This window comes from Meriones unguiculatus, chromosome 2 (assembly GCF_030254825.1).
Source record: "Meriones unguiculatus strain TT.TT164.6M chromosome 2, Bangor_MerUng_6.1, whole genome shotgun sequence".
NCBI classification, from domain to species: Eukaryota; Metazoa; Chordata; class Mammalia; order Rodentia; family Muridae; genus Meriones; species Meriones unguiculatus.
Genome location: NC_083350.1, coordinates 115,910,575 through 115,931,848, shown reverse-complemented (window position 1 = coordinate 115,931,848; position 21,274 = coordinate 115,910,575). Strand labels below are relative to the sequence as shown.

Here is a 21,274-nt window from a genome sequence, read left to right as displayed (position 1 = left end):
AGCCAACTCTACAGAGAGAAACTCTGTCTTGAAAAAAGAAAAACAAAAAGTTAGATTCTTTAACTTAAGTTCCTTGGAGACTCTGTGGCTGTCTTTCCCCTGGCTCTACTACAGATATATAAACATGTAAATATATCTTAGTAGATATTAGAAAGTAAGTGAATGTGAATTTGGAAGAAATGAGTACTCCTGACTGGCCATAGTTTGTGTTTAAATTTGAAACTTTAACTTAGAAAACTGAAAGGAAATTAATAAACAAATGATTCTTAAAAAATTACTTCAAAAACAAAAATTGATCAGATTCTCCAAGATCAAAATGATACCCAGTCCATTCCTGTATCATAAGCTCAGCATACCCCCAAGCAAAAATGTTGTTTTAGTTATACATATTCATCAACTCCTAGGTTAAATATAAAAGGAATATATTCAGTATATTCAAATATATCTGATTACAAACAAATATGAGAAGATGTCTGTGACTAAGGATCTTTTGTTTTTCAGAATGTTTCAGGTTTTCAGACTGCTGTCAAACTCACTGGACTGGAGCCTGTCAGCACCTACTCAGTTAGTGTGTCTGCATTCACCAAAGTTGGAAATGGTGATCAGTTCAGTAATGTAGTGAAATTCACAACCCAAGAGTCCGGTTAGTCTCAGTTTCTGCCTCTGTGATGTTTGCTCTCATATCTAAGATTTTCACCATCCCTCCCTGTTTAATAAGGTGCCACTAGCATTCCACTCAAAGGGAAATTGAGTTTCAGTGTTGAAATTTAGGCTGGATCATATCTGGGATCCATTTATATAAATTCCATTTATATAATAACTGCATCCCTTTTTTTCTGCTATGAACAGTTTGTAAACTGAATTAACCAAAGAGCAGTTTTCTTCCACTGTCCTCATTTTCTGAGAACAATGAAGCTATGTGATTAATACTAAAATTAGGGGACATTATTGGTTATTTCCATGGAAAGTGGCCAGTGTTTCTCACCTACAATCATGTTTATGGATGAAGTGTTAAGGGACTCTAGAGAAGAGAAGTTATTTTCAAGGAAGTTGAGGAAAGTTCTACTAGAAAAATCTGAGACCCTTTAAACAGTTCCTCCAATGGAATCTAAAATGGTCTATATTCTTTCAAAGAACTTTAGTAAAATACCTTTGCTTTGTTTATGGGCTTTCCAGTATTGTTGGCCCAGTATAGTGATAATTGACAGCTTTGTGTTGAAAAATATTCAGTACTAAGTATTGAGAAGACAGCACCATACTGGTTAAGAAAGCTGGCATCTGTGACTGCCTGGATGTGAGGTCTGTAAAGGTTTTCATTTCCTCAGAGGAGATGAGATGAGAGCCATTCCTAAATCTTTCTGGCTCTTAACTCTTGATGGTTGATTCATCTCACTGTTCTGGCCCAAACTCCACTCAAAGCTGACTGGTTAAAACTGGTTTCTCTTGATTCTGACTGAATTACTCTGCCTGACCTCAAACTAATTCTGGCAATATGTTTTAATCTTCTGGCTCGGCCTTCTCATTCTCTGGCTCATTCTGTCTTTACTTGTGCCTAGCCTGTCACTGTAAAGTTCCTGGTAATCAACTCTCAGTCAGAAAAACTCTCCTTTCTCTGCACTGCCTTCAAGTGGCCTCTCTTTCCTGTTCTATTCTTATGAGAGTTGGGTGTATCCTATCTCTGACTCATTCTGTCAAATCTTTCTCTGATTTATCACTTTTTCTGTCTCTCAGTTATACATTATCAATTATCAAACATGGCTGCATCCTTCTACTTCACTGTTTGGGATTAAAGGTGTGTACTATGGGTGTGTCTGTTTTCCAGACAGATCCTACTCTAATCCAGAGTGTGTTTGCATTCCATCTGAGTCAACTAGATCTAGAAGGGCTTTGGATGTGATCCCTTACCAGAACAACCATGTTGCTGGATTAAAATTCTTTTACAGAGGCCAGTGAATTTCTGAGATTATGAGAATGTGTTTTCTGCTTGGGCCTAGAAAATAATTTCATTAAAGGTTCAATATTGTGAGCACTAGCAAGATAGGATAGAATGTTGCCCATCAGACATTTATGTTAAGAACTTGTCACACATACATTGGAAAAGTTGCATTTTAAATATACATTTTTCTGTGTTCATAAAAATATTATTTTATCTCTTGGTTACATAGTTTAATAATTTTCTATGTGTGTATAAATTTTAACTTTGAGCAAATGTTTTTTTTTTTTAAGTTCCAGATGTTGTGCAGAATATAGAGTGTATGGCGAGTAACTGGCAGTCAGTGTTAGTGACGTGGGATCCACCCCGAAAAGCAAATGGAATAATTACTCATTATATGATAACATTTGAAAGGAATTCTACAAAAGTCTCTCCCCAGGACCACACGATTGCGTTCACAAAACTTCTTGCCAATACATCATACGTCTTTGAAATAAGAGCATCAACCTCAGCTGGCGAAGGCAATGAAAGCACGTGCAATGTCAGCACACTCCCTGAGACAGGTAACTAGTATGGAGCACGTAACTAACCCGAAACAGGTAACAGAATTTACTAAGCTGAAATATAGAATTAATAGCAACTTGAAATGGGTAGCTAATATGAAACAAGTGACTGACCTGAAGTAAATGACTACGGTAAGAGCAGGTAACTAGTGTGGAGTAGTAGATGACATAGAACAAGTAACTATCACTAGTAGGACACAGGTTAGTAGTTTTAACCAAGTAACTTATGTGAAATGGAAAGCTAACCTGAAACAGGTATCTAAGCTGAAAGAGGTAACTACTGTAACTAATGGGAACAGTTTATCGCTGTGAAACTGGAAACCTCAAACAAGTAACTAGCCTGATAGACCTAACAGTAAATAGTCTGAAGCAGGACACAAATTTGCAACATTTAGCTGTTCACAGTTAGCATCATACATTTGCCAATAGTATTTACAGGACACTTATTTTTATTAATATATCTATATAGTAGGTATGTCTGTATGTGTATGCGTGTTTATATGTGTCTGGGGATGTGTGTATTAGTCTTTACATGCACAGTTGTATGTACATATGGACAGTTGAAAATGACATCAAGAGACTTGACTGAGCCCTGTCCACCTTCTGTACTGAGTTAGAGTCTGTTATTTGAATGCCAAGCTCTTCAATTGGGCTACATAGCTAACCAGCTTTCTCTAGTGATTCCACATCTCTTCCTCCTTGTAAGCTCTGGAATTACCGGTAGGCCACCATGCCCAAACAGCAATTATATGGGTTCTGGGGATCCAGACTTGGGTCTTTTCACTTCAATGACAAGTGCTTTCCACACACAGCCACTATAGCACATTTATAGGAAGAAATAAACATTTTATTAGAAAATACAACATGTGTTTCCTTAGCCTCCCGGGGTGATAGCTGATTACCAACTGAGTGCATATTTAACCTTCTTTACTATGATGGCAGATTGAATGGAGAAAATTAGGGGCTGAAGAGATGGCTCAGAGGTTAAGAGCACTGGCTGCTCTTCTTCCAGAGGTCCTGAGTTCAATTTCCAGCAACCATCTATAATGAGATCTGATGCCCTGTTCTGACGTGCATATCTACATGCAGACAGAACATTATATACATAAAAATGAATAAATCTTAATAAAAGGAGAAATCAAAGATAGTTACACAAATATAAAATGCTCTAACATATCCAGTGCATGTCATCATTACTTTAATGAAGGAATAAACATGCAAACTTTTCAGAACACATCTTCATAATAATTGTTTTCTTGGCATTCTTGATGCTTCTGCAGACTCTTAAGGCTTGAAGTATCAGAATCCTGTGCAGCTATTATCTTTTCTAAACACCCGGGTCTGCCTCTCAGTAAAAGAGGGAGTGAAAGAAAAACGCCGCTGTAGTCTGCAAGAAGAAACTGTCAGTTTCTCAGCTTCCTTGCGTGTAACCTTTTTACCTTCTACTCTGTTCTACCTGCTGCTTGAACAAAAATTGGACTTGCTCTTCATAGCACTACTTCTCCAGTTGTAGGCCCTAATGAGAGCGCTGGTGTATCATCAAAACCGTTTACCACTTCATATGAGCCCCAGCCCCTGGTGATTACCACATCACCTAGTTTAACTTTCCGTTTCAACCCTTGAGGATACAGATGTCAGAACTTCGAAAGGCCCTCCATTCTCTCTGGTTTCAGCATCCATTCAGTTTCAACTCACCCTTCGAATGCAATGCCCTTTCCAAGCTCTCACCATCCTTCCTTTGCAGGTTAGAACAGACTGCTGCAATAGCCTCTCTTGCTCTTTAGGTTTCAATCCATGTCATTGTGATCTCTCTCTCGGGAAGATCCTTAACTCTGAAAAGATCCCGCTCTTTACTCAGAATTCTAGCTGCTGAATACTGTTGGGACAAATAGAATGGCTCAGCTATAAATTCATCTTCCTTGATGATCACAGCTGCTTCACCATCTTTGATATGTCTTGGGTTGAAACTCTACCAGTTTTTCTATGGTACAAACAGGAGTTATATCACTGAGAATCACTGAAAGCCAAGAGTCTAGCGTGCAATGGTAGCAGTCAGGTTCAAAAGAAGAAGAAAAAAGGCAAAACAAAGAATTCTGTATGCTGGGTTTTTACTGTTTCCCTGGATGACTCTGAAGAGGTCTTATTCACAGTTATCCAGCTCGCTCTTCAGTCTCATCTCTCCACTAGAGGACCTCAGTTGAGTTGATTCTAGTATACAATTTAGATTTCCTCTGCTCTGCCAGTTTATGTCTGTCATATAAAAAACAGGCTTGGCTATTTGAAATACCGAGGTGATACTGAAAGGCACAGTGCATGGTGGTAGCCCAGTTTTTCAAGGGCTTCATCTATTCTCACAGGGCAGAAACCCTACCTAGAGCTTATCACCCGTTAAAATGTATCACAGGGTCTTTTCTGAGACTGACATTCAACCAAGGACCATGTATGGATATAACCTAGAACCTCCACTCAGATGTAGCCTGTGGTAGCTCAGTAATCAATTGGTTCCCCAAAGTGAGGGGAACAAGGACTATTTCTAACAGGAACTCAATGACTGGCTCTTTGGTCTCCCCACCCCCGAAGGGAGGAGCAGTCCTGTTAGGCCACAGAGGAGGGCTTTGCAGCCAGTCCTGAAGATACCTGATAAAACAGGATCAGATGAATGGGGAGGAGGTCCCCCTATCAGTGGACTTGGAAAGGGGCATGGTGAAGATGAGGGAGGGAGGGAGGGACTGGGAGGGAATGAGGGATAGGGACACGGCTGGGATACAGAGTTAATAAAATGTAACTGATAAAAAAATAAAAAATAAAAAATAAAACAACAACAAAAAAATGTATCCCTTCCCTCAAACTATGTTCTTGTATACCTTGTCCCCTCACCCAGTGGATGTATCAAAACAAACTTTCCATCTTCAGTGCAATAGACTTCATCTATTCATTTTAGGAAATGTTAGCTAAACACCTAGGAAAAACTAGTAAAGTTCAGCTCAAATGGAAGATCTTCAGTAAAGCTTTCAATGACATCCCAAGCCTTTGTGCTCCAGACTCCTGTACTAGATAGCTTAATCTTGTGGCATCAGAGCTGCAGATGGTGAAGTATCTGACTCCATGCATCCAAGCATGCATGTAAATTCGTTAAAGTAGTAGACTAGAGTACACAAGTGTGTCTGAGGAGAGATGAACAGCTTCATACAGGTCCACCAAGGGGTGACAATTTCTCAGTCAGAGGAAAGCTTATTATTGCTAGAAGGAAGTATTTTTATCCCATGTGAGTGGTCTTTAACTGGAGTGCCAGGTTAAAAAACAAAAAGTCAGAAGCAGTCCAGACATGAGCCAGGTCTCAGAGAACTGGCAGACAAGGAAGGATAATGGCTTTGAAATAAATGACTTCCAAAAGCTATAGTGATTGTTATTTTATGTACTCCTGTGTTCTAAACCAAAGTCAATCAAGAGAACAGAGCAGATACGCAGTTAACAGAGCCAAGATACAGCCAAAATTCAGTGTACATTTGATATACAACTATCTTACTTCACAGTCCAGATCATTGTCACAACTGTTTTTGAATAGATTTTGAATAGATCTCAATTTAGATTTGGAAATCTACCTAGATGGGGTAATGGAGGGATAATAAACAAAGATTTAATTGGTCATCAGCATATTTGATGCTGTTCTGTGCTCCCATTTACCAGAGTGTATTCTTATGACCCCTATGTCAGTGTGAACAACCATGAGAACTTGTTCCATATTTCTGGAGTCAGAATTTTTATATTAGCACATAATTTTTCATTTAAATGAGTTAATGTTGGTAATAATCAACTTAATTCTACCCTTTGCTCTTTACTTAGAAAGATTGTGCCTTTTTTGTTTCTGTTTATTCAACTTTTCTGGCAAAAGGAATTTGGTATTCAGGCAATTACAGGTTTGTAGAAGAAAGAAATGATTTGCATTATTCTGGTGGCTATTTTTATCAGGGCTTTTCCTCCATTGCTGTATATTATTTCCACACACCCAATAGGCAAACGTAGAAATGTTTTTCCCCCAGTCAAATGTAAAAGTTCCTGTAATTGAGAAGAATAATACAGATGAAATATTAATTTCTGCTTCAAAAGTATTTTTCTTCTTTAAAATTTGATGTTAAGTTTAGTCTGTAGTTATATTTATGATTACAATGCTCGTTAGGTACCTAATTTTTTGTCAGGAGTTATATGAATTGCTTGCTGATGAGATGTTAGTAAGTTCTAGGAACTCATTGTTCAGATGGTAGCACTTTTATAGCTGTTGCAAGCTTCTAATTTGTGGTGGAAAATTAGTCACAGTGTACAGCCAGGCTCTTTTCTCGGTCCTATCATGAGAAGAAATCAAATTTGGCTCACTCTCTTGCTGCTTAGTATTTGCCCTTAACACACATTCTTCCCAGGGATATCTCTCTCTGTCTGTCTCTGTCTCTCTGTCACTCTCTCTGTCTCTCTCTTTGTCTTTCTCTCCCTGTTTCTCCCTCGCTCCTCCCTCCCCCAACCCTTCTATGTATATAAATACACATGCATGTTTGTAAGTAAGCATGTCAGGGTCGGAGGTCAATCTCAGGTGTCATTCAGCAGGAAATAGCCAGTTTGTTTTATGTGGCAGGGCTACTGACCAGCATGGAAATTCACCAGTGAGCCAGCTTAGCTGTCTAATGTGTTCATCCTCCTGTCTCCAGTTCTCACTGCTAGGATGACAGGGACACCAAGCTTTGAAAGAGCAAGTTTTTATTGGGATTTTAAAGCAGCATGTCAGGTAATAAATATTATTATGGCATTTCATTTTGAAATTGTCTCTTGGACTCTCACAGTCCTTTCTACCTACCCCTTGATTTCCTATTGTAACCATCCCCAGTCTCTTTCCTCTTGAATGTCCATGTGTTCTTCTGTCAATTGTCTGATCTTCCTCAGTGTTTGTAGTTGCGGATCATGGGAGAAATGGGAAAGAACAAATCTGCCATCCTCCAAGTCCATCCAAGGGCGTCTTTTCAAACTCAGTTGTGTTGCTCCCTATACTCATTCCAGGAGACATGAGTTGATGTACAGAGGGCACTGTATGAGGGCCTACAGAAGAGTCAAAAATCACATGTGTATATTGTGCTTTAACATTTTTAATGATGCAATGCTTGGCCTTAAATGGATTCAGAAAGTGACGTCAGCAATTTTGCAGTGCAAGCATGTGGAACCAAGCAAAAAGGAACAAGGTTCCTGTGCACTGACTTTCTGGGGCCAACTTTGACCTAAGCAAGCACTGGTCCAGAAAACTCCTCCTGTGTCTTGGTATTTCTCCCTAAGAAACCGAGAACACTATCTGTGTTTATTGGAATTGTTTTTTTTTTTTTTTCTCCACTATTTCACAAGGTAAAATAGAAAACTTTGGTTCCATCATGAGAATTTTCTGACTGAAAATCTTCTGTAATAGTTACACTGATGAGAGTAGGTACAATTTTGTGCAAATATGGCTTGAAAACTTAGGAAAACAATTTATATTTTCTAAGCTGAACTTGATCTAAAAAGCAAAAAAGTACCACAAGTTGATATAATGAGAGCTATAAAAAACACTGCGGCACTCTGGGAAATGTTTTAATGTTAGACTTAGGCCACAGATTTTTACTTTGGATCAGTTCCAAAGGGGTAATATTTGATATTTTCAAACAGTCGTAGGTATCAAATTCTAAATTTAAAAGTTCTTTTAAACATAATTTTTAAAAAGCGAATTTGGGTTACTATGCATAATTCCCCTTGACCTCCTTGCTGCTCTAATATCTTTCATTAAGTGAACTCGAGCAGCCATTCTTGGCTTCATCCAAGCTCCAGCGAAAGCCAGCTGTTCTTCAGACAGTTTTTGGAGACTTATTTATGAACAGGGGCATATCTTATTACCTTATTTTCCACTCCTGCTCTATGTAGCTGATACTGTTTATAGCAGGCTTGACATATCCACCTCCTCCCTCATTTTTTCTCTTGTTCTTTTTTACTTTCAATTTTAAGTAAGTTGTGTGTGTGTGCATAAAATTTTTTCTTTCTAGTAAGCATAGTACTTGAGGCTTAGAAATGAATCTATAATTTTTTATGAGATTATAAACTGTACAAATGACATTTAACAGTGGCATATTCTCAAATGTCCAATAAATGAATTGAGAAAAACCAAAAGTCCAAAGAAATATATTAACTTCGACTTAATGTAAAATCGATGCACTATAAATTATTTGAACGTATAAGTCATACAAATACTTATCACAGACTATTACATTTCTATCATATTAAATGCTAAATACAAAATGCTCCTCAAATTTGTATTTTTTATAAGCCAAGGAACTTTAGCATCTAGTATTTATTTCCTTGGATTATAAAAATACAAATTTGAGGAAGGAATCTTATTTTTAAATGTAAGACAATAAATACTATCCACAATAAGATTCTTTTGGAAGTCAAGTAGAATAAACTCCATTTCTTAGCAATTCAGCTTATTAGGATTGTAGTTTGAATTTCACTGTACTACAACATCAAGTAAATCTTGTATTGCTTCTGTGATTAGATACCTTATTATGAGCTGCTATTACCTTAAAACTTGAATTATTTATTAGACAGGTAACAAAAAGTATACATAAAGTAATTGATTCAATACCAATTAAGGAATGCATTAAAATTAGCAATTAGTTTTGTGGTTTGTTACTAATTATATTAATTCTGTGATAGATGTTTTTCTTTCTAATCTACATTATAACTTTGCTTGATTGTATGAGACTTATTGGTTGGAGCCCTGGCTGGTCTGTAACTTGCAACTTGGACCAGGCTGTTCTCAAACTTTTAATGATCCTCCTGCCTCTGTCTTCAGAAGGCTGTGATGACAATCATGAATAAGCAAGTCTGCCTTCACTTTTAAAACATCTATATACAAGTACATTAATGATGCTTATTACACAGAAGTTTAACATTTTTAAAGATTGGACTCTAAATTGAATACAAAGCTTGTCTTTAGGATGTTCTACTGTTATTGATTAAACGCATAAGCCATGCTTCCTTCCTAAGAACTGTGCTGTGAACTATTGTCAAAAGCTCTTCTGCACTTCATCCGCAATTAAACATGATAAATTATGTCACAAGTCATCTCTGATGTACTTAGGGTAGTCTCAGGTTTCCTTTGGTGTGGGTATGTTAGACTTATATTAAAGCTCATGTTTTATTCTTTCAAAAAAAATCTGTATTTATAAAATATCCAGAAGCTCCAATGTTTAGTATTTTGGGTATCTATAAAATGCAAAAATTAGAATGTATTTAGAATATTTTACTGTGCTTTTATAGAAAAGCCTTTTTTCCCTCTCTTTTTGTTTATATTGTACTTTACGCTTATGGTTAAGTGTACAAAAATTTCTTTGCAGAAGTTCAATGAGTTTTGAAAGGATCATATACCAACCCACGTTATACTCACAGGCAACATGTAGATTGCTTTCTTCCTCCACAGAAATTTCTCTTGCACACACACATCTTAAGGCAGTCACCATCCTCATAGACTGATTTTAGTTGTTTTAAAGCTGTGTGTGTTCTTTTTTTCCATTTTTTTATTTTATTATTATTTTTTTTTATCAGTTACATTTTATTAACTCTGTATCCCAGCCGTGTCCCGATCCCTCATTCCCTCCCAGTCCCTCCCTCCCTCCCTCATCTCCACCGTGCCCCTTTCCAAGTCCACTGATAGGGGGGACCTCCTCCCCATTCATCTGATCCTGTTTTATCAGGTATCTTCAGGACTGGCTGCAAAGCCCTCCTCTGTGGCCTAACAGGACTGCTCCTTCCTTCGGGGGTGGGGAGACCAAAGAGCCAGTCATTGAGTTCCTGTTAGAAATAGTCCTTGTTCCCCACACTTTAATAAACCAATTGGTTACTGAGCTACCACAGGCTACATCTGAGTGGAGGTTCTAGGTTATATCCATACATGGTCCTTGGTTGAATGTCAGTCTCAGAAAAGACCCTGTGCCCAGATATATTTGGTCCTTGTGGAGCTCCTATCCTTTCCCCATCAGACTAACTCCCCTTCTTTCTTATGATTCCCTGTACTCTGCCAAAGGTTTGGTCATGAGTCTTTGCTTTGAAAACACTGCTAGTTAGAGTCTTTCAGATGCGCTCAGTAGACTCCTGTCATACGTTCAATGCACATCCCATCTGTCTTTCTAAACGAGGATTGATCATCTTACCCCATGTCCGCTCTATTGATTATCTTTTTAGGTGTATAGATTTCATTATGTTTATCATATATTATAGGTCTATATAAGTGAGTATATACTGTGTTTGTCTTTCTCCTTCTGGGATATTTCACTCAGAATGATCTTTTCTAGATCCCACCATTTGCCTGCAAATTTCATGATTTCCTCCTTTTTGATTGCTGAGTAGTATTCCATTGTATAAAAATACCACAATTTCTGTACCCATTCCACCGTTGATGGACATCTGGGTTGTTTCCAGGTTCTGGCTATTACAAATAGAGCTGCTATAAACATGGTTGAGCAAGTATCCCTTTTGTGTACTTGAACAAACTTTGGGTATATACCTAGCAGTGGTAGAGCTGAGTCTTGAGGAAGCACTATTCCTATTTGTCTTAGAAAGCGCCAGATAGCTTTCCAGAGTGGTTGTACCAGTTTACATTCCCACCAGCAGTGGAGGAGGGTTCCCCTTTCTCCACAACCTCTCCAGCATGTGTTATCACTTGAGTTTTTCATCTTGGCCATTCTGATGGGTGTAAGGTGATATCTCAGGGTCATTTTGATTTGCATTTCCCTGATGGCTAATGAGGATGAGCATTTCTTTAAGTGTTTTTCTGCCATTCAATATTCCTCTGTCAAGAATTCTCTGTTTAGCTCTGTTCCCCATTTTTTAATTGGATTACTTGGTTTGCTGCTTTTCAGCTTCTTTAGTTCTTTGTATATACTGGATATTAGTCTTCTGTCAGATAAAGGGTTAGTGAAGATTCTTTCCCAATCTGTAGGCAGTCATTTTGTTTTGATGACGGTATCCTTTGCTTTACAGAAACTTTTCAGTTTCATGAGGTTCCATTTATTGATTGTTGCTCTTAGAGCCTGTGCTGTTGGTGTTCTGTTCAGGAACTTGTCTCCTGTGCCAATAAGTTCTAGGCTGTTCCCCACTTTTTTTTCCAATTGATTTAGGGTATCTGGTTTTATGTTGAGGTCCTTGATCCACTTTGACTTTAGTTTTGTGCAGGGTGATAAATATGGATCTATTTTCATTTTTCTGCATGTAGACATCCAGTTGGTCCAGCACCATTTGTTGAAGATGCTGTCTTTTTTCCATTGAATGGCATTGGCTTCTTTGTCAAATATCGAGTATTCATAGGTGTGTGGATTTATTTCTGGGTCTTCTATGCGGTTCCATTGATCCTCCTTTCTGTTTCTATGCCAATACCATGCAGTTTTTATTACTGTTGCCCTGTAGTACAGCTTGAGATCAGGAATGGAGATACCTCCAGATGATCTGTTGTTGTACAGGATCGTTTTGGAGATTCCGGGTTTTTTGTTTCTCCATATGAAGCTGAGAATCTTTTTTTCAAGGTCTGTAAAGAATTGAGTTGGTATTTTGATGGGAATTGCATTGAATCTGTAGATTGCTTTTGGCAGTATGGCCATTTTCACAATGTTAATCCTACCAATCCATGAGCATGGGAGATCTTTCCATCTTCTGATATCTTCTTTGATTTCTTTCTTCAGAGACTTGAAGTTTTTCTCAAACAGGTCTTTCACTTGCTTGGTTAGAGTCACACCAAGGTACTTTATGTTATTAGTGGCTATTGTGAAGGGTGTTGTTTCCCTAATTTCTTTCTCAGCCTTTTTGTCTTTGGTATATAGGAGGGCTTCTGATTTTTTTGAGTTGATTTTGTATCCTGCCACTTTGCTGAAGGTGTTTATCAGCTGAAGGAGTTCTCTGGTTGAATTTTTGGGGTCGCTCATGTATACTATCATATCATCTGCAAATAGTGACACTTTGACCTCTTCCTTTCCGATTTGTATCCCCTTGATCTCCTTTAGTTGTCTTATTGCTCTGGCTAGGACTTTAAGTACTATGTTGAAGAGATATGGGGACAATGGACAGCCTTGTCTTGTCCCTGATTTCAGTGGGATTGATTTAAGTTTCTCTCTATTGAGTTTGATGTTAGCTATAGGCTTGCTGTATATTGCCTTTACTATCTTTAGGTATGTGCCTTGTATCCCTGATCTCTCCAAGACTTTAAACATGAATGGGTGTTGGACTTTGTCAAATGCTTTTTCGGCATCTAAGGAGATGATCATGTGGTTTTTCTCCTTCAGTTTGTTTATGTAGTGGATTACATTGATGGATTTCTGTATGTTGAACCACCCTTGCATGCCTGGGATGAAGCCTACTTGGTCATGGTGGATGATATCTTTGATGTGTTCTTGGATTCGGTTTGCAAGTATTTTATTGAGTATTTTTGCGTCAATGTTCATAAGAGAGATAGGCCTGAAGTTCTCTTTTTTTGTTGGGTCTTTGTGTGGTTTAGGTATTAAGGTGACTGTGGCTTCATAGAATGAGTTTGGTAGTGTTCCTTCTGTTTCTATTTTGTGGAATAGCTTGAGGAGAATTGGAATTAGCACTTCTTTGAAGGTCTTGTAGAATTCTGCACTGAAGCCATCTGGTCCAGGGCTTTTTTTGGAGGGGAGACTGTTAATGACTGCTTCGATTTCCTTGGGAGATATAGGGCTATTCAGTCTTTCTACCTGATCTTGACTTAGTTTTGGTAGATGGAATCTTTCAAGAAAATTATCCATTTCATTTAGATTCTCAAATTTTGTGGCATATAGGCTTTTGTAGTATGACCTAATAATTGTTTGGATTTCCTCAGTGTCTGTGGTTATGTCCCCATTTTCATTTCTGATTTTGCTGATCTGGATAGTTTCTCTCTGCTTTTTAGTTAGTTTGGCTAAGGGTTTGTCTATCTTGTTGATTTTCTCAAAGAACCAGCTTTTTGTTTCATTGATTCTTTGGATAGTTTTATTTCTTTCTAGTTGATTGATTTCAGCCCTTAGTTTGATTATTTCCAGCCGTCTGCTCCTCTTGGGTGTATCTGCTTCTTTTTTTTTCTAGGGTTTTCAGTTGGGCCATTAAGTTGTTTGTATGTGATGTTACGAATTTCTTCTTGCAGGCACTTAGTGCTATAAATTTTCCTCTGAGCACTGCTTTCAATGTGTCCCATAAATTTGGGAATGTCGTGCCTTCCTTTTCATTGAATTCTAGGAAGTCTTTAATTCCTTTCTTTATTTCTTCCTTAACCCAGCTGTCATTGAGTAGTAAGTTGTTCAGTTTCCATGTGCGTGTCGGCTTTTTGTTGTTTCTGTTGTTGTTGATGTCTAGCTTTAGTCCATGGTGGTTAGATAGTATACAAGGCATTATTTCAATCCTCTTGTATCTGTTGGTCTATTTTGGAAAAGGTTCCATGCGGTGCTGAAAAGAAGGTGTACTCTTTTGATTTTGGGTGAAACGATCTGTAGACGTCTATTAGGTCCATTCGATTTAGGGATTCTGTGAGTGCTTTTATTTCCCTATTTGGTGTCTGTCTAGTTGATCTGTACCTTGGTGAGAGTGGAATGTTGAAGTCTCCCACTATTAAGGTATTAGGATCGATGTATGATTTAAGCTTTAATAGTGTTTCATTTACGAATGTCGGTGCTCTTGTATTTGGGGCATAGATATTCAAGATTGTGATGTCCTCTTGGTGGATTTTTCCTTTGATGAGAATATAGTGGCCATCCTTATCTTTTTTGATTAATTTGGGTTTAAAGTCTATTTTATTAGATATTAGGATGGCTACTCCAGCTTGTTTTCTGGAACCATTTGCTTGAAAAACAGTTTTCCAGCCCTTTACTCTGAGGTAGTGTTTATCTTTGTTGCATAGGTGTGTTTCTTGGATGCAACAGAATGTTGGATCCTATTTCCTTAACCATTCTGTTAGCCTGTGTCTTTTTATTGGTGAGTTGAGTCCATTGATATTGATAGATAATAGTGACCAATGCATGTTAGTTCCTTTTGTAATGGAGTCGGTGATCTTACCCTGTTTCATTGCTTGTTTTCTTTTCATTTTTGTTGGGATATTATCTGTATGCCCTGTTTTCTTGGGTGAATTTGTTTTCATTGGATTGGAGTTTTCCTTCTAGTATCTTCTGTAGGAATGGTTTGCTGTGTAGATATTGTATAAATTTAGTTTTGTCATGGAATATTTTGTTTTCTCCATCTATGTTGATTGAAAGCTTTGCAGGGTATAGTAGTCTGGGTTGACATTTGTGATCTCTTAGAGTCTCCATGATACTTGCCCCGGCCCTTCTGGCTTTCATAGTTTCTGATGAGAAGTCTGGCGTGATTCTGATAGGTCTACCTTCATATGTTACTTGGCCTTTTTCCCTTGCTGCTTTTAATATCTTTTCTTTGTTCTGTAGATTTAGTGTTTTGACTATGATGTGACGTGATGTGTTTCTTTTCTGGTCTAGTCTATTTGGAGTTCTGTAGGCCTCTTGTATATTTATGGATATCTCTTTAAGTTGGGAAAATTTTCTTCTATGATTTTCTTGAAAATATTTTCTGGACCTTGGAGTCTGGAGTCTTCTGTTTCGTGAATTCCTATTATTCTTAGATTTTGTCTTTTCATAGCATCCTTGATTTCTTGGATATTTTGTGATTGGAACTTTTCTGATTTTAGTTTTTCTTTGAGAGAAGTATCTACTTCTGCAAGTGTGTCTTCAGCTCCAGAGATTCTCTCTTCCATCTTTTGTATTCTGTTGGTGATGCTTACTTTTGTGGTTCCTGATCTTTTCTCCAAGTTCTCCAGCTCAAGGGTTTTCTCATTTTGTGTTTTCTTTATTGATTCTAATTCTGTTTTCATGCCTTGCACCATTTCTTTCATGTGTTTGAATTTGGATTCCTGTCTCTCTACGATGGCCTCTATTTCTTTTTTTATTTCCTTCTTATATGCCACTAATTTTTCCTCTACTTGTGTATCTATTTGTTTGGCTATGTTTGCCTGTGTTTCTTTAAGGATATTGTCTATTTCTTCTTTCTTTGCCTCCGATTGACTGGCCATCTCTTTGAAAGACTTGTTCATTTCCTCCTTATGAGCCTCAAATAATTGTGCAAGCATGGCTTTAAAATCATTTTCCTGTGCTTCTGCTGAATTGGAGTATCCATCGATTTTGGGGTTTGCTGGTGAAGTCATGATGTCCTGATTTATGTTGGAAGTGTTCTTTCACCTACCCCTGGCCATTGGCTTATCTGAAACCTTCCCTGTTTGTTTTTGGATTCTGCAGATCAGACTGGTGCTTTTTCTCTCTGGTATCTGGAGAGTTCTTCAGGAAGCTGAGCACTCTCAGCGTGTGCTGAGGACTAGCTGTACCTGTGGGAGGAAAGTACGCAGGCGCAAACGGGGCAAATGCAAGCGTGTGTGCGCACGTGTGTGTGTGTCTCTGTGTGTAAGTGTGCGTGGACGAGTTTCTCGAGGGACAGAGTGATGGCTAATGTTGAACCCTTGAGTGTGTGGGAGGGGCTCTGCACTGTATATGTTGCAGGCGCTAATGATAATTGCAGCGCAATTTCTGGCATTAACTGTCTTAACTCCTCAATCAGGCCCACAGGGCATGAACTTCAATGTCCCTAGTGCCCCTCTGTTTCCCAAAGTGAGGATGTGGGTGGGAGGGGTGTTCAATGCCTGGCTTCTGATTTAGAAGGACCCAGGATCTGGGGAACTGTAGATTCTCAAGGGTGCACTCACTTACAGGCAGGTCTCTTGGCAGAGTTCGTGGTATCCGGGGCTCTCTGCTCTCTGCTTTGGCCCTGCTTCTTTGATGTGCTCCCCCAGTTCTGTGCTGCTGTCACTGCCAGGTTCTGAGGTCTTGCTGCAGCTGGAGATTTCAGGGTGGTCACTTCATCAGGGATGGGGTAACCAGGCTCTCTGTTCTCTGGTTTGGCCTGGTTAGTCTTAAACTGGAGGACTGTGGTTCCCCGCCAGTTCAGTGCTGCTCCGCCGCCATGCCGCCACGTCCTGCTGTAACTGGAGACTGGGTTGCTAATCCCGCTGCTTTCTGGGAAGTCCTGGGGTCTCTTCGTTGTGCTCTCCAAGCTTGGGAGGCCCAGCGCCTGGTGTGTCTAGGTTGTATGACGTTTCTGCCTGGTTTTGGTGAGTATATAGCGTATTCTCTGTCACTGTGGGATTGGGCGGGCCGTACTGTCAGTGATGGCGATCCTGCGGAGCTAGTATGGTGTCTAGCAGATTAGCACCCTGGGAGGATGGTGCAGCCGCTGCGCAAATCTGGGACTCTGGGACAAGTACTGCTGGCTTTTGTCTGCCGTTAAAGTGCTTGGGGCTCCGCCTCAGCGGCTGTATACCCCAGGCAGTTAGGTCTGCTCTGAGAAAGATGAGTCTGCTGTGCCACTGTGCCTAGGAGGAAGGAGGTCTGGGGGAAGGGAGTGCCGCAAGAACAAAGGATCATTTCTCTCCTTCCCCAATCAAGTCCCCGGGTGACCCGAGACCAAATTTTCACCTCCTGCGATGTTCCCTGTTGTTCAGAAAGCCTCACCGTGGTTTTCCTGGGTTGGGGGTCCTTCCATTCTCCAACTCAGAAGATCAGGTATCCCACCGCTCAGAAACTGGGTGTGCTAGTCGCCATCTTGGCTCCGCCTCCCTGTGTGTGTTCTTTTATGTCTTTTTTATTTCTTTCAATTGACATTAGAAATTCATATTGTTTTGGTCTCAGTAACTGTTTTTTCATTGTTAAATTCTTTTCTGTCATAGAAACATTTCATGTTTTATTTTTTCTTTTGGTAGATACCTGAGTTGTTCTGAATTTAGTGTCATGAATAAATACCTGTACTTTCATGTAGTTATTGAATATTCATATATGAGCTGTCAGTGTTTGCAACATAGTGTGATAGTACGATTCTCACAGTCTTTGTTTAAAGACTAAAACAGGATATTATTATATAGCCCTTACTATTTATACACACACACACATATATATAATTCTATATAACTATTGCCGACTTGGAATTTAATATGTAGACTAAGTTAACCTTGAACTCACTTTCCTCTGCTTCAGAGGGCTAAAACTAAAGACATTTCCTGGCATCCAACAAAGCAACCTTAGTAGTAAATGGGAGGAACTATAATTAACCTCAGGTCTTTGGTGTGTTTGTTGCAATACTTTTACCTGTCTGTGTTTGTGTGCTGTCATGCCTCCCTGAAGGACTGGCTCTTATCACTCTGGAACCTCAAGCTCAAATAAACTCTTCCTTCTGTAAGTTTTCTTGGTCCTGGTGTTTTAGCATAGTAACAGAGAAGTCACAAATATCAAGGGTATTTTTCCCTCAATTTTTATAGACTGGGAAATAAAATATTTGTGTTCTTATCAACTGTTATGTGTTTCCAAAGTGTGGATTGTCCTACCACGTTTTGTTTTTTGCACTTTTGTTGAAATGTCTCCTTTACCTGTGAGACTTTGTTAGCATACCTATTATAGATTATCATCCTGTATTTTCTTCCACACAATCACTGTCCTCATTTACAACCAGTTTGCCTCCATTAGCTGCTTTGTTTGACCATCTAAAGTTCTTGTGTCCTCTTCCAATATCTATCCCATTTGCCTTTCTCAGTGAGGACTGAATGTCTTACCAAGGGTTCTCCTTCTTGCTTAGATTATTTAGGTGTACAGATTTTAGTATGTTTATCCTATATTATATGTCTTATATTCACTTGTAAGTGAGCATATACCATGTGTGTCTTTCTGCTTCTGGGTTATCTCACTCAGGATGATCTTTTCTAGTTCCCACCATTTGCCTGCAAATTTCATGATTTCCTTGTTTTTAATTGCTGAGTAGTATCCCATTGTGTAAATGTACCACAATTTCTATATCCATTCCTGGTTGCCTCCAGATTCTTGCTATTATGAATAAAGCTGCTATGAACATGGTTGAGCAAATGTCCTTATTGTATTCTTGAGCATATTTTGGATATATGCCTATGAGTATATATAGGTATAGCTGGATCTTGAGGTAGCCCTAAGCTCTTGTGTAACAACATTTTAAACATTCTTTAGTCAGGCAGTGAATTAAAAATCTCCATTTATATTTGGCTCTTATTTATTTCCAGCATTATCCTTTCACTACTTTGCAATCATACTGGTTGATTATATGTCTATGTCTGAACTGAAACACAATGAACAACAGATGAAGTAAAAAAGATGAATGGTTACTGAACTTCTCATTTATCTGTTATTTAAGTAGCAATTTCATGAAGAGTGGACCAAGAGGTGCTTTTTATCTTATGAAATTTTAATAATTACCATGTCATTGCAAAAAGTTTGAAACCAGCTTTGGAGGACAGGTCACTAAACTGTAGCAACAGAAATTCAAGCAAACTGGAATGGGTAAGGTAAATGCTACCATACCTCATTTGTAGAAGGTTCTCTTCAAGTCTTTAACGTTATTTCACTTAACTGTTATGTTAAAGGAGGTCCTTGCATATGTTGGATATAAGTCTTTTTGCTAGTCGGTTGTTTGTTGCTGGGGCAAATAGCTGGATGAAACAACTTAAAGGGGAAGTTTTGATTTTGTCTCGTGTATTCAGGAGTTGCAGTTCTTTAGCACCTGCCAACTTTCTTTTGGCCTGTGGTGACAAAGAAGATCAAAGAAGGACATGTGTGGTGTGACAAAACCACTTCTCTCATTGCTGCCAAGAGGCAAAGGTGAAAAGCTAGGGTTGAGGCCTAATGTCTCCTTCAAGGGCATGTCTCTAATGACTTATCATCTTCACTGCTCATTTGAGAGGTTGACTTTCTTTTCTAAAGATGAGTGTGTGTGTGCTATAATATTATTACATCATTTTACCCCCGTTTGAACTCCTCTTATATACCTGCCCCGTTTGCTCTTTCCTGAGCCTTAGGTGCAAGAGTTGTGCTGTAGATGTATCAGTTAGTACTGAGTTCTGCAACTCTGCATTTTGATTAGTATGGTTTCCTTTGTGGTCTCTGTTGAAAAGAGAATTGTCCTTGATGAAGAGTGAGAAGTAAAGTTATCTGTGGGTATAAGAATAAATATTTAGAATGTACCCACAGATTATGTTGCCTTAGTAAAGTGGTAGGCTTAGGTTCTCTGCCAAGATCCATTGCTACCTTCACTAGCCCTGGGAGATTGACTAGATATTCAATCCCAGGAATGATTTCTGTCTTTTTTTTAATGCTCCATATTTATTTATTTATTTGTTTGTTTGTTTGTTTGTTTATTTATGTATTTATTTATTACAGTTTATCACTTTGTATCCCGGCTGTAGTTCCCTCCCTCATCTATTCCCAGTCCCACCCTCTGTCCCTCTTCTCCCCCTATGCCCTTTTCCTAGTCCCCTGATAGAGGAGGACCTCCTCCCCTTCTATCTGACCCTAGCCTATCAGGTCTCATCAAGGCTGGCTGCATCATCTTTCTCTGTGGCTTGGTAAGGCTGGTTCCTCCTGGGGGAGGTGATCAAAGAGCTGGCCACTGAGTTCATGTCAGAGACGGCCACTGCTCCCTTTACTAGGGAACCCACTTGGACACTGAGCTGCCTATGGGCTACATCTGAGCAGGAGTCTACGTCCTCTCACTGGTGTGATCGGACTATTACCAGACTAAGATAATTTGTATCAAAATTACCATTTCAATATGTATTTTCATGTTGTAGCGTATTATAGAGCTATCAGTGCTAACCACTCTACAAGCCACACTATTTTGCACGCACACAAATATTTTTGATGACATTTTATTATCCAAAAACTGACTTTCTCCTTAGAAGTTTATTAATATATTTTAATGAAACCGTGTGTTCAGTAATAATGGGCATGAAGACTAAAGGTGTTGTAGCCAGATTACATGGGATCCTGGACCACAAGTTGTCTATCTATCTGTACATGCACTAACTAAAACAAATATTGCAGACTTTTTAATGAATCTTTTCTCTTTGCAGACACTTCATCAGTTCTCTTTCTGGCTTTTTAAATAAGATGTTGAACATGATTTAATTTGGCTTACTGTTATGAGTCTTTATTCTCATCATGTAGAATTAACTACACCATTTTGTGTAGCATATTTTGGTAAACGTGTGCTGATTATTCTCAAAATTAAGCAAAATAACCAATGTTAAGAGAATTTGTACTACATTATGACAAGTAGTGAAAACAATGCTGTTACCAAGTGCAAATATTTTTGCATCTGCCTACATTGACAGACATAATAGCAAAGATCCAAATTAGATATACTATTTACTGTATAAAACCGTTGTTGAAGACATTGTTCATTAAACACCTTCTTCATATGATTCTGCACACAATGCATGTGTATATCTATATAAATACATATTTCAGGACCAGAGATTATTGTATTTTGTTCCCTTATTTTGTCTTTATCATTGTGAAGATTTATGATCTTGATTTTCCCTTTGAATTATTTTTTATACCAGAGTCAAAATCATGACTTATTTCTGCAATATCCATGTTGTCTACTAACTTAAAACTCATTGTGTTTCAGTTTTCTCGCTAACAAATATGTCATCATGTTACTTTGTATTTCCTCTTGGTGCTGTTTATAATCATTCTTTATCATCACGATCTTTATTATATTTTACATATACCGCGTATAAAATGGTTTCCATAAAATTTACATTTCAGGAGCTGAATTGATGTCTCAGCAATTAAGAGCATTTGCTGATTTTGTAGAGGACCCGAGT

The 21,274-nt window shown here is 38.5% G+C and overlaps 1 protein-coding gene across 1 annotated transcript in view; it reads left to right on the top strand.

Moving 5' to 3' along the window:
• The window catches only part of Ptprq (protein tyrosine phosphatase receptor type Q), a 191,558-nt gene that overhangs the window by 75,348 nt on the left and 94,936 nt on the right, over nt 1-21,274 (top strand). Inside the window, exons 24-25 of the mRNA XM_060376921.1 lie at nt 502-643; nt 2,227-2,496. Of these exons, the coding sequence (XP_060232904.1) occupies nt 502-643; nt 2,227-2,496 (412 nt within the window). The remainder of the gene's footprint in view (nt 1-501; nt 644-2,226; nt 2,497-21,274) is intronic.